Source organism: Alosa pseudoharengus, unplaced genomic scaffold, assembly GCF_046254945.1.
Source record: "Alosa pseudoharengus isolate Yale_2024_CS ecotype anadromous, Long Island Sound unplaced genomic scaffold, YU_APseudo_1.1 YU_APseudo_1.1_scf_6, whole genome shotgun sequence".
Classification (NCBI taxonomy): domain Eukaryota; kingdom Metazoa; phylum Chordata; class Actinopteri; order Clupeiformes; family Clupeidae; genus Alosa; species Alosa pseudoharengus.
The window spans coordinates 28,826,442-28,843,431 of NW_027468848.1; the positions used below are offsets into that span (position 1 = coordinate 28,826,442).

Below are 16,990 nucleotides of genomic sequence, written 5' to 3' on the forward strand. Positions count from 1 at the left end.
CCAACGTGTGTGCGTGTTATCGTCCGCTTTAACATAATCTCCTCTCTACAGTTAACTTACAGCACGTTTATGTTTGTAAAGCCATTGTTGTAGCAAAAGTCTCTTCTGTAGCCTACATTTAATTGAATTTCCCAGACATACATGTTTAATATTAACAATTCTCACATACGCAAACTTTTAATGAGCACCGTAAACAATTAGAGGAAATTAGAGAAATCAGGCCGCAAGCTGGAGCAGTTTGCATGTTTTAATAAACTTCAATACCCACAATGCAAAAGGCAACAAATTCTCTGGCGACAGCAGTCGCTTTCCTCCAGTTACTTCCTGTGCGCTTCAGTCAATCTATTGAGTCATAGCAAATCCATCCATGTAAGTTGAGTTTTTCCATTTTCTTTTATTTAATGCACTGTGTTCAAATCCCAGGGGTGAAAAACAAATACACGGCTAAAAAAAAGAAAACGTCAAAAGATGAAATACCTCTCGGGCCCTGTCTGGTTTTAATCTATGACTGCACCTAGCTTGATGCTGCTAGCCAGCCAGCCAGCCAACAATCTCGCAGGAGTTGGTTGAAAGGAAAGCATGGCTGCTAGCTAGCAATGTATTTCAATTGTACTGCAGTTAGAGAAGCCCAAGTAGCAATGATAAAAAATAATGTTAATATTTCACATAGTAATTATAAAAGTTCACAGTGTAAAAGATGTACATGACTATGAAGGAAATGTTAATAATGTTGCAAATAATAGCTGCTGAGTTAGCTTAGATAGCAGAGTCATGTATTCTTAACTAAACTTACTCGCAGTTAGGCTATCAGCAGGCATCCATTTTTATTTAAGAAGGCTTTTGATGAGCGCAGGCCCAAAATAAGGCAATTGCGTTCTGGTAGACATTTAAGGCAACCATTATTCTCTATCTACTAACATGAAGTTTAGTCAACATGACTTGTTAATTTATTGAATTGTGGACAGGTGTATTTAGCAGCAAAGCAGGACTGATACGCATAGCTGAGAGACCAACCATGTTTTGCCTTTCTCACTGTAACAGAATAATACCAACGTGAATGTTATGTACTATATATGTCAAATATTGTATAAAAGAAGGCAGAATGATGAGTGTCTAGGTCTTTTAATCAGCTCATGAGATATGATGTTTCACCATTGGGTGGCAGTGTTAGTCAAGTATTTGTGTTTCCTTCTGAACAGCATGCCCAAGTCAAAGGAGGTGCTGTCCACCACATCAGGAAGCGATTCAGACAGTGAAGTGGAGAAAAAGGTATTATTCTTGGGAGTTACATGCACAGTTCATATGCCTCAGTGGCTTGGCGAGGAATGTTTTAATTATTGCTTTTTATATGGTAAAAAAATGGTACTTGAAAAGTGCAATTCTGGTTTACTTTTTCTGGGTCATATAGAAATATGCATAATTCTCTGCAAAACCATCACAAGAGTAATGGAGTGTTTTTTTTAATGGCACTGTTTCTGAGCATTAAAACACACCCATGTTTTGGAAAAACAGGACCTGTTTAATCGTCTGGGAAGAGATTTTGCAATTGAAGAATTGACAGTTCATTTGTTGCAACTTGCAACCTGCACATGGTTGAAAACCCGTTGGGTGTTTATGTAACTCTGAAAGAGATAGCATCTAAAGGCAGCAAGCAAATGTGTTTACGTACTTGCACAACATTTACTGTGACAACCGCAATCACTTTTTCCGTTATTATTTTCTTCCATCAGGACGCAAGAGACAATATCCTCATTGAGAGCTTTAACACGCAACATGTCGTTATGTGCCGTTCAATAAAACAAGCATACAGGCGTAGCGCCTGTTGTCTACACATGTTTGCACCAGGACTATAAATCTCAGAATAGTTTCTTAGTCAAATTCTGAGAATCGCACACAGACTGGTGCGTATGGCCACCTTACTGAGGCGGCAGCCAGCCGAAAATGGATCCAAGGCAGGCACTTATTCATATTTTCCATGTTGCATGAGCTCTCTGGGAAGTTTTACCACCCACTGAGAGATGCCTGAGAGGCTGAGCCCATCTCCCCTCAACCCTGTGTGCTCTCCACAGGCAAAGAGAAAGAAGCCAAGTGTCCCTGAGAAACCTGCGAAGAAGCAGAAGAGTGGAGGAGAGACCTCCAAGGCCGGCGGCTCCTCAAGGGCTGATGGAAATAAAGACGACAACTTATTCCAGGTGCAATGCCTTTATTTATTTATTTATTTATATATTACCAGGTAAAGGTACACATTGGGGGAACTCCAGCGATTCCATTGTTTTTCACCTGTTTTGAAGTAAACAGAACTCTTTGAGGTTATAGATATAAAATAGGCACCTCAGAGATGCTTCACTCTTAACACTAAATTGTGGAATGAATCCATACCTTTATAGCCAGTTGATGTGTTTGCCCAGCATTATTTTTGCATTAAGTGTGTGTATGTGTGTGTTTTCTTGTATCTGTTTCAGATTGGAAAGATGAGGTATGTCAGTGTCAGAGATTTTAAAGGCAAAGTCCTGATTGACGTTCGAGAGTACTGGATGGACCAAGCAGGTGAAATGAAACCTGGCAAAAAAGGTAGGTCAACTCCCTACTCCCTGGCATTCCATTCTTATCATCAAAGATGGATTTGGACATAAAGAGTCTACAGTGCATTCACTGGTTTAACTTTTAAATTAAAATGTATTGAATCTTATTTAGCAACAAAGTCATTCTACCATAAGACTACCTTTGAAATGGCCAACCCTCTTCCAAAATGTGTTTTGATCAATTATGAAATTGTATTAATGCAGCATAGCAATCATTTGATATCACACCAGTAGCTATCAAAATGGCCTTTTAAGATGTGTGGACACTATTGGGTCTGTATCTCAACCCAATGGTTCCCGAGTTGAATCATCCACTGGTATGATGAATTGCTCTCACTCTGATTTTTTGTTTTGTCTAAGAGTTTTTTTCGTCCCGCTAAAGAAGCAAACATGCTATGCTTAGGCTTCCAGCCGTTGACCCACCACCTCATTCAGCTCAGTGCAAAATTTCCATGATGATCGTGTTTGGTCCCTGTTTCCTTTATTTATGTCCCTGCAGTTCTGTTTGTTCCAACAAGTATGTTAAATTACCTTTAGGTATTTCCTTGAACCCAGAGCAGTGGAACCAGCTGAAGGAACAAATGTCTGACATCGATGATGCAATCAGAAGATTATAATGAGCTGTGTAACTGTGCAGAAAAGGTTGAACAAGTTTTTAAGAGGTTGCCTCCCAACTTTTGTAGGCACTTTGGTAATGGACCATTCTTACTTGTGCTGTAAGTTTGCACTAGCTTGTTGGAGTTAAATTTGTTTTCGTTTGTGATGTGACCTATTGGGTGTAAACCAGTGAAAAAACCTGTTCATTATGTCATGTACCTACGCTTGTCCCTCAAGAGTGTGTGTGCGTGTGTGTGTGTGTGTGCGCGCTTTTGTGTGTTTGATCTGGATGTGGGGTTGTTTCTATTTCTTTTTTTTCTGATTATTATTTGATTTTGACTTGGACGATGGTGGATTCCTTTGTGTTCAGCTCCATAGTAATAAATGCCGTTTTGTGTGGCGGCTCCGTGAACGCTCTCACGGCTTCATCTCATTTCCTGCGTGTGTCTCTGACATTATCCTGTTTTGTGCCTAAAGTGTGCTGTCCGCAATTCAGAATCATTAAGTAAATCGGTGGTCTGATAGGGGTTTAATTCTCGACACTGAAAACCCTGGAGGCAGAGGGGGCATGGGGGCAGTTCCCGAAGAAACCACAGGCTTGCTGTTTAATTAAGAGTCTGATCTGGACCTGCACATTTAGGAAATAATAGGCTGATTGAAGTAGAATAGACCTGATTAAAGGATAGAACTTGTACCACGTGATACTCTATTGTGTGTGGCCTTGTTTGTGTCATTTGTACACTTATTTTTTTTGTAATGTATTGAATCTTTTTAATTTTTTACTTTAGGTTTATTCATATAATGGTGGGCGATATTAAAGGACTTTCCCTTGACGTGCAAGAGATTTAGACCAGACCTCAACAACAGCTCTGCCTGTCGAGACCAGACTAGCCATCTCGCAGCCAATTGCATTTGCTGTCAAAATTGAATCATGTTTTTTGCCGTAGCGCCTACACGTCCAGCACCAGTTGTGACTGAGTGGTTTTGTGCGACGTGCAAAACCAGACATCTGTGGTGTGTCTAGAACAGTTCCTTTGCCTTTGCCTGTAGTAGTGAAAAATCAAAACGACACCATTTGTTACAGACGTCAAAACATTTTGTGTAGGTCTTTAGTGATGCAGTAGATGAGTACCAAGGACATGTTAATTAAACCTTACATGTCTGACATTAAGAATGTTTAAAGTACTCTGCAAATGATAGAAATGAAAGCCTTTTTGAACATATTGCATTATTGCAGCTGTATCAAATCTATTTTATGCAGTTGTCCTTCCGGTACCATGCAAATATGCACATCTTATTTTATATTGAAGTATAAATTATTAATACTTACCAATCACCAACTAGGCAGCTTAAATCAAACCTTGTTACTATGGAGATGTGTAGTTGCTATGGATGTCTGCAAAAGGCAATTTACTGAGTGATGATCATGTGCTCTACTTTTATGGTCTCAAAGAAGCAATTGCCAAATATACCCTGCTTGTCTCGTCTAAAGTGGTGATTTATATGTGAAGTTTGAAATCCCTACATACAGTGAAGCAAAGTTTTACTTGAGTTATTTGGTTGGCTTGATTTCATGAGTGTTGGCCTCGTGTGTGACCCTTTTTAGGTTAATTATTGTAAGACTAGAGTTTGATATGTTCAATACTTCTGTGTAGAGCATGAAGGCATCATAAGCCAGAAAATAACCAAAATGTGCATCACAAGATGGCGCTAATCGCTTATTTTTGTCTGTTGAATGTCAAAACATGTTTAATAGGAGCAACTACAATACCAAGACTAAAACAATTAAAGTCCATCAGATTATAACATGCACCCAAATACAAGCACATGCCTGTTACCTACACCTTAATAAAAAAAAAATTATACTATAAAAACAAATCAGCATGGACTGCATACAATTAGGTTACGTTTACCACTAGTCCCTAATCTCTTACGTTTCCCTATGTGCCTTGTCCTTTACAATCGAGAGCTTAGATTTTAAGATTCTCTCAAGACACAATGAAGAGCCAAGTCCCTTTGTTCTTATAATCTTGTCCTGTTTTCTCTATTTTGGTTGTTATAGCCATGTAGTTGTGTGTGGGCATGTGTTGCTTAATGGAATGGTATCCATTTCCTCTTGAAATACCCTGGTATAAACATCTATGCAAATATGCAAGGGTATGCTGTATGTTCTCTGACAGAAGTGTCTGTGAAGCCATTCCAAGGGGGTGGGGTGGAAGGAAGGGTCTGGCCCTCAAAATGATGGACGTTATGATGTGTGAAATCTGCCGTCTGTACATATCGTAATGAAAAGGAGATGTCCCGTGTTCTGCACGCAAACGCTTCCCTCTCACATCCGTCTCTTTGGAAAGGGATACTCCCTCACTGCTGGAAGTGGTTTGGAGTGTCTATGAGACCTGCACCTGGATGAGAGACAGGACCAGTCTGAACTATCCTCCGCCTCCTCAGGAAACCGAGCACAACCAAACACTTTGATGGTTTTATGATGGATTGGGGGATGCAGGGAGCATCCTGAATAAACGGTGGGTGGGAGATGAGGGTGGAAAGACAAGGACAAAAAAACAAAAAAAAAATACAATAAAAGTGAGCAAACTTAGGGCGTTCTCCAATAGTCAAAGCCACCAATGCCTTCTGAAGCCCAAACCTCCAACATCTGCTTCCATTTGGAGTGTCTGAAACACGCCTCGTGCTCAAACGTCAACGTCTGTGGTTCTCCCTTAGAGCCGCGCTTGTCACTAGAACCTCTGGTGTTTTCGTTGCAGCAGCAGCAGCCTGGTGCGGTTCCGCCGAGTCCGGTTTCTGTTTATTTCTGCAAAGTGGGAACATTAAGAGGAATGCAGCTCATCCTTACGCCGCTCTCACGTCAAACTGTCTCCGGCTTTGACGAAGAAGAGGAGGTGTGAGAGAGGAGAACTAAGGGGGGGAAAAGCAAAAGCTGCACTGCTTTGATGGATGTCTGTGCGCAGTTGTTTTACTCCATGGTGGCTAATAGAAAGGATCCTGTTTCCTGGAAGGAATTTGGTCCTCCGTTGAGATGTGAAATACATATTGATTATGGGGTGCCTCGAGTTTCCTGTCCGTGACGGGGATGGTATTGGCTGAGAGCGTATATTGGTTAGGGTCTGGCCAATTTGTCTACACTCATATTATCTTTACAGTGGACAAATGATATCCAGAAGTGAGCAATCTAGGACCCACCTCCCACAGTTCACGCCAAATGAATTCATTCATCTTAAAACACACAAGGGAAGTGAGGTTGCTTAGACTACAACTGCATGATCCAATTACGAGTTAGGGGGATGGATTGAGTGGAACACCAAAATTCCACACAAATGGTTCCTCAGGTCTACTTGAGTGTAAAGCAGATTGAGTAACAGGACGCATATTTTTAAAATGACTGTGGGGTTGCGCTAGAAAATTAGTCATTTAGAAGGGAGATGTGACGCCAACCAAATGCAAGGCATTTCAAATAAATGCCAGGTTGGTGACCACCACAGCTGTGGATGGCAAGCTAGCAGACGGGGCTTGAAGATGTACTCTGGATGCTTGTCAGGTCAGATAAGCCTAACGGCCAGATCAAAACTGGCCCTCATCCACTATTGATGACCATCCTCCCCAAATACTGTCAAACACTCAGCCGAGGCCTTCTGATGAGATGCTGTTTGAGATTGCCTAACGACCTCACTACAAAGGGCCCTACAGACAGAACTCAGGAAGCATATGGAAGATTCTGTTTGATCAAACCTGGAGCTTCCCTCTGATCCAAACCAATGTTGAAATAGGAATCTGAAGTGAAACCATGACCTGTTAAAGGGGGGGGGGGGGGAGTGTCTGTGTCTGCATTGCTTCAAGTCTGGTATCCTTATTTGTCCGAGTCCTCGGCGGTGCCAGAGGCTTCCACTGGGTGAATGAGTGTGGAATGCCTAGTGACAGGAAGCCCTGACCAGGTATACATGTAACACCACTGTGTGGAATTCTTTCCATATCCAGTGCTGTGAGCTGTTTCTCTGACAAGATGTTGTGTCACTTTGATTTAGGTACTCCACTGCATGCTTCTCTATCAACACTGCCATGTGGGACAAAGGTTCATAACTTCTGCTGTTCTTATTATGGTTTGCAAATGAAATAACATTTCTGTATTTAAAGCACATGCTGGGTTTTTTTTGCCCTGGAGTTACATGCACAAGCACACACACACACACACACACACACACACACACACACACACACACACACACACGTATATATCCATACACATACAAACACAGAGCGACATGTCAGTGTTGCTGCACTGCTGCTCTGCGTTACACAGGGCCCCGAGTCGAAACAGCACATGTGGTGATTCTCACGTTGGGGGATTTTCGCAGTCGGCATGGCGCTGTGCCGCAGGCGAGGTGAGTGCTGTGAATCTCTCCCCTCTCTCCCGCTCGCTCTCTCACTCACTCTCTCTCTCTCTCCCTCTCTCTGCCCGCAGCTGTTTGCGTTGGCCGGGGATGGCTATGGAATGCAGTGGCTTGTTGATAGCTACTCCCCCCCCCCCCCCCCCCTCAGCTGGGGCAGGGCTGCCTCGTCGCACTCGCTGCGCAGCCCCGCCGAGCTGAGACTCCTCAGGGTCATCTGGAGGTGCCCTCAACCTGCCTCCAAAACACACCCCCACCGAACGCACCCCTCCCCACCTCAACCCTCACCACCCTCCCCCGACTGTCCGCGGTGGGGCTGTAAATCTGCCCAAACAAGCCCCCTCTTGCCGTACGCCGCATGAACAGTGATCATTCACGCCGATAGTGGACGGCTTGTTCGGCACCACACCTCCACGTCCCCGCGCCACTCACCCCTTCACCCCGTCTCGACGAGCCGGCCGAGAGGCGTTCTCTCAGACCTCGCTACGCACTCAGGCATTTAGAAGTGTTCGTCTGCCTCAGGGGCTGGAGATGGATTTGGGGTGGGGGGGGGGGGGTTGGTATGGGGGATAGGTAGGGGTGGGTGGCAAAGTTGTGGGGGTGGGGGGGTTATCAACTAACGAGCCAAGGTTTTCCTCAGAGTCCAGCTCAGTGGATTTCACAGTGGGACAGTGTGTGTGTACTGGCTAAGCCACCACGCCGGGGGTTATGCTGTGCTGTGCTGCGTCGTGGGCCTCGCATATCTCAATGTCTCTCCCCAGATGATGAGGCATCTGAAGTGAGCCATTATGCAACCAGCCCCAACAGTGCCGTCGGAGTCGGAACGACTCGCAGAGCAGAACACAGTTGCCTCCGTGCCGCGGATCCCCCCAGGATGCAATTAAAGGAGTCATGCTTGTAAATATTTATAATTCTTTGCCACTGTGGTCCAAAGTGAAAAAGGTAATTCCTGATACAAGTCTCGGCTCTGGCTCGGGAGCGCTTCGGTGCCAGAGATTTGCAGTCAAGCGGTCATTAATCAGCTGGATAACGCCACAGTTTTTCATATTTAATCATGTCCTCTGTCATCACACTGTATTTAACAGTGGAAGATTGCATTATGGAGCAATTGTTGGCGCTAAATATTTTAGAGCACATAAACAGAACGGAGCATTGACCCTCCCCCCCTGCTGTGACTACGAAAATAAATTATATCACGTCTTTTGTTTAATCACCATGTAATAGCGGGAAATGAATTCTCCCTCGCATGCGTCTTGTCCTCCACTGGACTCCATGTCGTGTCTGGGGGAAAATCCACCGTGGTTCATGGAAAAACAGAAAGTTTGGAATGAGGCGGTCATTAAATATTCATGGTCGTGTTACCTCTGTTTTGGCTGTTAGAGGTTATGTCAAATCTGTGAGAGCGTGAGGGTTTTCCACTCTGCCCGCTCTATTCTCCCCAGTTCAGGAGACTGCAGCTGCCCCTTAGCTCAACACAATCTACGGAAATTCTTGGGACATTGTGAATACAAACCCAAAGTTGTTATGTGGTCCATTCTGACCGTGGGTCCTGTATTTTGTTCTCAGTCACCTAAACATCAAGGCCTTTCTAACATTCTTTTTTTTTTGTTGAGAAAATAGTTTGTCAAAAGTAAATTGGAAGAATTTTCCACTGTGTCTTCAGTGATGAGAAACAAACCCTTTTGAAGTATTTTATTGACAACCACCTCACAGCACACCCGCAGTCTCCTCATGCAACATGTGCACTGAAGGCAGACAAGGGCACACAATGGCATGCTAAGATACAACATTTAAACAAACCAAGATTTGTGAACTTTAAAAAAAAAAGATCTCTGACGTACAACTGTCTGCCACACACACGCAAAGTCAACATGTAGTGTTTCTCTTCGGTAGGGGAAAAAAAGGCTCGAGACAGGGCTGAGTAGAGGATGTTTGAACAGTGATGGCTCTGTTGCTTTGTAGCAGGACTAGGCACTATCTGTTCCCCAAACCCTCCTCCTCAGAGACAATGGTGGGAAAATCTGGGATGTGTCTGTGCTCCATCTGTCTGTCTGTCTGTCTGTCTGTCTGTTTGTCTGTCACGTCACTTAGAAAGTGTTTCCAAAGCGTTTGAATCACTCAATTTTTTTAAGCTTTGTAGGAGTTCTTAAATCTGTAAAACTTTGTCAAATCTGTTAAGCTCAACCTATTTAAAAAAATTTGGACGAGTTCATTCAGTGACCGTGCAGTTTACTTTCCCAGATGACTTCTCCTGGTTCTTGTCATCTGATTGCACTTAGGTCATGGTTTCTGGGAGTTGAGGGCTGTAATGGCCTTGTACGAACCTGCAGAGAAATGCAGCCTGTCCAATGGCTGAACGAACGGCGCAAGCAAGCGGTGTGCAATGATGGCTATACTTGTACCCCCACGCTGGGCGATTGAACCATTTGCTGAGAGATTGCCCAAGGCAAGCATCCTCGACACTAATTAAGTCACAAGCCCTATTTAATGTTTCTCTCTTTTTTTTTCGCGAGACTTCACATTTCCATTTCCTTTAAAATGTTTAATAAATGGAATATTTTGGACTAAAACGCACCCCTAATGACGTGGAGGGATTTTTAATGTGCTCCCACGGGGACTCGAGCCTGTGTCTGCACTCGGGAGGTGAAGGGAGGTTTAGTGGAATGTCTGCAGCACAATTTGGAGTAATAACGTGGGTTTGTATTATTATTTTGTTCCGAAAATCATTACTTTTACGGTGTCACATTCTTCGTTTTATTTGGCAAATGGCGAGCTTATAGAATAACTCCTGAGGAATTTTCCTTTGTGCAAATCAATACAGTCCTGTCACATCTATGGTTACAATTAAGTCATCACTGTTTGATGGCACTGTGGAACAGGGACCAGCACTGTAAGTGTTTTATAGGAAATATCAAACGCTGGATCAGCCTGGCCACTTTTAAACCATGTCCATAAATGAAACAGTGACAGGGGTATTTTCCTTCAGCTGCCTGCCGAAGCTCCATCCATCATATCAAGGGCAGCAGACAAGAGTATAGGGCTTTTATGAATGTCAGAAAGGTGTGGAAATGGCACTTTAAGATAAGGGCTTGTGTGTGTGTGTGTGTGTGTGTGTATGTGCTAGTGTTGCCTTGACTCCCAGGCCTAGGGCATTATAACCCCCCACCCCCACCCACCCCCAATGTGGACTCTGGGTCCTATTAACCTGTCCCCGAGAGTTTGTTTTTACATGCCTGTGTGTGTGTGCTGCCATGGCCCCCTTTTTAAAAGCTGGGAGGAATGTTGCCAAATGAGTTACACCACGAAGGAGATTGCTCCAGGAGGAAGAGGAAAGACACAACAGGGGGTGTCTGCCGTACAACAAGGCAAAACACCCAACTCTGTTAGGGGCACGTCCAAATATGCACTCTGTAAGTGTTAAATATTTGCAAAGCATGAAACCTGACTCTTTAAAACATTGCTGGCTCTGACCCCCCCCCCCACACACACCCTCCCTAACACACACAGACACACACTCATTCCTACCCCCAGTACCTGTCACTGATGCTTGCATTCCTCTCGCAACAGGACACAACGGTTATGTTTTTTTTTTTTTTTAAGAGAGGTATATGTGGACCCTGGGCGGTTTCACATTCTGTGCTGCTAGTTTCTGGTCTGGGCCACAGATACAACAAGCCAGTGTCAGTTAGCGGGAAAAGTCCATCACCAACTGATTTTCAGCTGAACAGTTCTGTGTTTGCAAACTTAAACAGAGCACTGAGTGATTTTGCACCAACGTTTAAAAAAATTCCAAACATTGTCCCAAATCAGCCAGTCAGCAGAGTCCCAGTGGATGCCCCTGTCAAGCGTCTCTGAAGCTTTTGCCGGTGGATCTCCATATATGTATGTAGCACTGGATCAATGTAAAAAGCTATATTGTGCTTGGTAGTAACTCAATGTAAATTATTCCCCTCCCAAGGTTCAGGTCATATATTATTATTTTTTGTTTTGTTTTTATTTCATAAACATTATTAATTAGTGCTTTATTCAATTGTATACCACAAATGCACCATAGGCCACTTCTACAGTGACAGACAAAGTTCAGTGACTTCAAAAATGATCTTTTGACATTTCCCTGAGCCAAGAAAAGTTAGGAAATGTAAAACAGACAAATGTCTGCATAAACCATGCAAGCTTTCTAGTATCAGTCTCTTGCTGGTCACTTGCATTGCTAAAGCCAAGCACTCTGTGAATTTCAAAGGCCAATCATTACGTCTCGGAGGAAATTGTTCCAGGGAGGATGTTATGACAGCCCTAACATGTTTGTTGCAGACCCAAGAGTTGAGATGACATGGAGGAGATAGAGAGCTGTTGCGTTTAACTTCAGGATTCCCACAGGACAGATTAGGTCTTAATCTTATCATCACTTTGGCATGTGTTCTTCCTCTGGACTTTCACTGTTGTTTTGTGTTTTTTTCCCCTCTTCTGTTGGCAGTTCCCCACACATCCACAGGTATAATTGAAAGACAGGTTCTTTCACCATGATTCTTGCTAAGCATTGTGTATGCATTATGTTCTATACAGTACATTGTATAGCCTTTGGTGGAACTGCACAGAAAAATAAAGTTTGATGTGTCTATGTCAAAGTTCAGCTAAATTGATCTAAATACCCCCAGAGTGTAGCACTGTAGCTGTCTGGCTGCTCTAGCTGCTGGCTGCAGCAACTCGAGCTAGGTAGCAACGACTTTTTTTTTCAGTACTCTGTGACCTTGAGAAACAGATTTATGTGAAAAATTGCCGTAATTATCCTTTAAGTCAAAACTTCAAAACAATCTTCACACATACACCATCTTTTGCCTCTGTCAGTGAATGTCCTCTGTGCCAGGCTTTTTATACCAACATTTTTGTATTCCCACCAATTTTGATCCAAGCTTTGCATATGACATATAACAGTACAGCTACAAACAACTCAAATATATATGTGAAAGAAATGTTTACAGAGGAACTGAGCAGGCGAGAGTAAGTGTGATGGGGGGAGGTTATCTGAATAATTTATCATATTTTGTGTTGTGCCTGTGTTCATTTGACATGATATGGACTGTAGATGACAGCTGTTGATTGATTAATTATTGATGGTATCGTGCATAATGTATTTTACCCAGCATATCTATTAAAACAACATCTTTGCATCCATTTTTATAAACTCTAAAGCTTTTATGTTTTGTTTGATGATATCATCTGTACATGTTGTGAGTATGAACAGTTTTGTTTTGATATCATCTGTACATGTTGTCAGTATGAACAGTTTACTGGTTGGTAATGTGAAAACTATCTCTTGAGACGTCTTTCACTTTTATGTTACTTGTACATGTTGTGTACATTTTGTCCTCACTCTCGTTTCCCTTTTTCATCTGATTTCATTTAAGTCCTCAACGAAGCAGTTGATAAGAGCTGACACCCTTTGACCTTGTCTGTTAAAAGCATAGAACACAGCTGTTACGCCTTTGATTTGCCTCTTGAGTTTCAAAACAAGAGGAGGTGAACCTGAAGAGGAAACTCTGAAGGACCGATTGGGTTCACGCTATCTGACAGAAATCACATGACAGGCCTGTAAGGGTTATCTGAGAACAGACTGAAGACTCATAACCCCCTAAATGTACAATGCTGAATACGCTCTGATCAAAGAAATAAAAAAATCAAACACGTTTTGTACTCTTTAAGCACTTTATTCCATTCATACTTGAAGACTTTCTTTGATTCTTTTTACTACCCGCATACTCAGTGAATCAGTGAATCTAAAAAACAAGCTATCGTGTATGCACCCTTAGTGAAGTCAGATCCATTAGGCTGTTGACTCAAGAGACAACAATGTTGTTCCATCATGGCAACATACTGTTTGTTTCGCCCTCATGTGAAAACTATCCTACCAGCTTCTGTTGAAACATCTGTAACACCTTTAGTCCAACCAAGCAGACACACAACCCAATGACTTTGTTTCCACATGCAGTGTTGCTGTAATTCAATATTATTTTGTCACACTGCAGTGTCAGTTCCATGATGGGTTTTGGGTGAACAAAATTGTAAAATGCTATTGTAGAAATGCACGATAACCAGCATTCTACAACATGTCTGTGACAGTTTAAACTTTTATGTAGCATTGTGATAGCCAAAACACATTTCACAATAGTGCAGTTAGTTTGAGTGCCATTGCCTCCTGCTTGTACCTGGGCTCTATTGTAAATGACTGATGGATGCTGTTGAGTCAAGTATATTAGTTCATGTAAATTCGGGGGCGGGTCTGTTGGTAAATTATACTTGCTGTGGGGTGTAGTGGTGTACTTCTTTTGAGCACAGACTGAGAACATGATTAATGATAAAAATGTAATCACCTCGTCTTCTCGTCTTTTTAATACTGAGGAGTTATCTCTTTTGTCTGAATGTGCCATTTTAAAAGCACATTGCAGTACACAGTTCAGTGAAGTCTAGACACACACCACAGACACTCAAACACTGCAGCCATGATATATCTTTGGCTTCAAGAGGATTTGTTTTAATAGATGTCCAGGAAGCCACTTTACTTACACATTTGAATGAAGTGCCAGGACGTCGCCTCCTTGGTAGTGGCCTTTCCAGTAACCTTTCAATAGGGTTGGTGTTTGTTGACATTTCCCAGACTTTCTCTCCCCAGACCACACTTGTGTACATGGTGGCCAGTGTGTGTCCAGAGAAGAGTCTGGCAACGTTTTAGGTGGTAAATGAGGTCTTCTGAGGTCAAAGAGTGCTTAATGAAACAGCAGACTCCCCCATATCCATTGAGTACCCAGTCCCAACTTCAGACTAGTCAGAGGGACTAAGGTACTGCAAATAATTCAGTGGTGATCTCCAGTGTTGTGCCTGAATGTGTTCATTGAACGTGAACTGAACGTACTGTATTACTGCCTGATGAACGTTACTGTGAACTCGTTCATGCAGGTCACCATTTCTCAAACTATGGGCCGCGGTCTACAGAGTGAAATTATTCCCGGGGCATCTTCTGATAATTTGCTGCGCAATTGGTCAAGGAACCGCGGACAGAAAAAAAAACAAACGTTTCTGCAATTAGTAGGAAATACTTGTTAATTTGGTGTCATCAAACATAGAGGCATATAATTATGTGGTGGTATGAGTGTTTATTCAATGCATGCGTGTGCAAGTTGGTAGCAAAGCTAAGCTTCAACCTATTGGAAGGCTATTTAATTATAAAACGACATTTAATAGAAGGACGTGGATTTATGCAACTTCCATAAAAAACAGAGCACAGACTATATAAAACACTGTCTAGCATTAAGTATTAAAGTCAGCCAAAAGCTATTAATTAGTCTTAGTTAAAGATAGTTAAAGATCTCCTGATCAGTGATTTATGCATGATCTGATCCACCATTTACCATTCACAAAAGCTGGTGTTGTGTTTCCTGAATCCTTACATTCAGGTATTCAAATGAAATGTAATTAAATAGCATATAAATATTCTATCAGTGTATGATGTGTGCATGAGGGAAACATCCCAAAACAACGGCACCCATATAATTGCTGTTGTTTTGAGAAGTATTTCTCATGCAAGCATCATGCAACAATGCAAAAACAATGAAACTTTTGTAGGCTTAATTTTATTTTACATTAGTAAAGCAGTACTCTGATGTGCATGTTTTCACAAACTTTTGTGCACTTTCAACATTGACTGTTTTGAAGTACATGTATAGCAATATAGTATAAAAATAATAATAATTGTGATATTATGATAATTTGATGGGGGGTGGGAGGAGGGTGTGGGTTCATGTAGGTGGGCCCTATGACCCCAAAGTATGCCTTGACTGGGCCTCAGGTCAAAGAAGTTTGAGAAAGGCGGATGTAGACGACAAAGCAGCAAGGAGGCGTCGTATGATCATTTAAACAAGTTTTATGACAAGGTCGGTGAGGATGGGAAAAATCGTACATTTCTGTGCAAACTTTGCCCGCACTTCAGTCACATCCACAGCAAACCTGAAATGGCACATTAAACTGAAGCACCTGGCTAGCCTTTCAAGGTATGTGCAAGCCAATAAAAAATCAAAAGACTGTCAAGACAGATCCTCAACCCAAATTAACTGCATTCTATATGGGCTGTGGCAATAATTTTGAAAAATAATAGCTCGCAGCAACATATGAAAAAAAAGAACTATGAACTAGTTCATTTTTGGAAAGTGTGAACTTAGTTAAAAATTTTGAATTATGTACTATGAACTGAACTAGTTCATTTTAAAATTTGTGAACTGAACTTTGAACTAGTTCACGTAGAAAGTGAACTTTCCCAACACTGGTGATCTCTTTGATTACATACTATTCTCCACTTCATATCAAGAGAGCTTTCCATAAAATAGAGGCTGTCTGAAATAATTGCATTTGGTACCCCATTGTTTTCCACTCTTCACTTGATGCATTTAATCATAACCTCTCACTAAATTCTCAGTGGCAAAGGGGATCTTTTAATAAAGCCATGAAAGCTTCTTAAGGGAGTAATGCACATTACCTGCACCCCTACTCAAGATAAACCCAGCGTACTGGAGATTGGAGTGAAGTGAGAGGCAGCCAAAAGTCCAGATTATATTTCACTTTCTCTTTTTAATTAAGTGGCTCCCACTGGAGTTGCTAGGCGTCAGGGGCAAATGTGTTAACATTAAACAAAACGGCCATTGGAAAGGAGAGTTAAGGGCCCATCCAACTGCAGAGATGCTGAACAAGGCGAAAAGGAGTAAGCCAGGAGTCAAACTACGAAAGCGAGACAGCAGAACAAAGGATGACATTACTTGAAGAGTGACTCAATTGTGACCATAATAAAGACATTGGAGGGCTGACAGATGAATAACGCTTAGTGTGTTCGGATGATTTATTGAGGCCTCATATCCTCGTTCAGACTGGACTTTGGCATAGAGTGGGGGCCTAATAGTGTCAGCTGAAGTTAGTGTTTGAGGTGTATTCCAGGAACGTCACTGTTCAAAATACACACAAGCTAGCATTAGTTCTGCTAAAACCACCTCTTCTTTCTTTTTGTGAATTACTTGTTGAAAGTACTCAGTTCCTTTCAGGATACCTGTGAAAACCTTCTGCATTATCTCACTTTTCAACCTATTTATTATTTTATTTAAAAAAATAACACATCCATCTGAATTCTTACGAAATGACCATGAAATTACTGGACAGAACAAACCAACAGCAACAAGCATATCATTTTTAAAGCATCCATTTAATGTAATGTTTCAAATACAATCGTATTTATAGGCTAACAAATGGTGCTTAAATGAATTCCCCACCCAGAAATCATTTCAAGGCTTTGTTGAGACTTAGCAATTATCTCATTAGACCTTATGGTACTTGTCAACATATTAAACTGAAGGTGGATTTCCAGTCAGTGGAATG

The 16,990-nt window shown here is 42.0% G+C and overlaps 1 protein-coding gene across 1 annotated transcript; it reads left to right on the plus strand.

Annotated features, from left to right (window-relative positions):
- The first annotated feature begins 283 nt into the window (after positions 1-283).
- Positions 284-3,612, plus strand: sub1b (SUB1 regulator of transcription b). Its single transcript, XM_076270467.1, has 5 exons — positions 284-369; positions 1,200-1,269; positions 2,070-2,192; positions 2,463-2,571; positions 3,120-3,612. The coding sequence occupies exons 2-5, from the start codon at positions 1,201-1,203 to the stop codon at positions 3,197-3,199; spliced, it is 381 nt and encodes a 126-aa protein (XP_076126582.1). The 5' UTR covers positions 284-369; position 1,200; the 3' UTR covers positions 3,200-3,612.
- Positions 3,613-16,990: the final 13,378 nt, after the last annotated feature.

Excerpts from the sequence above, each read along its gene's own strand:
- sub1b (XM_076270467.1), top strand. The coding sequence starts at position 1,201 with ATGCCCAAGTCAAAGGAGGTGCTGTCCACCACATCAGGAAGCGATTCA. Across the intron at positions 2,193-2,462 it reads AAGACGACAACTTATTCCAG|ATTGGAAAGATGAGGTATGT; the intron begins GTGCAATGCCTT and ends TATCTGTTTCAG. Across the intron at positions 2,572-3,119 it reads AATGAAACCTGGCAAAAAAG|GTATTTCCTTGAACCCAGAG; the intron begins GTAGGTCAACTC and ends AATTACCTTTAG.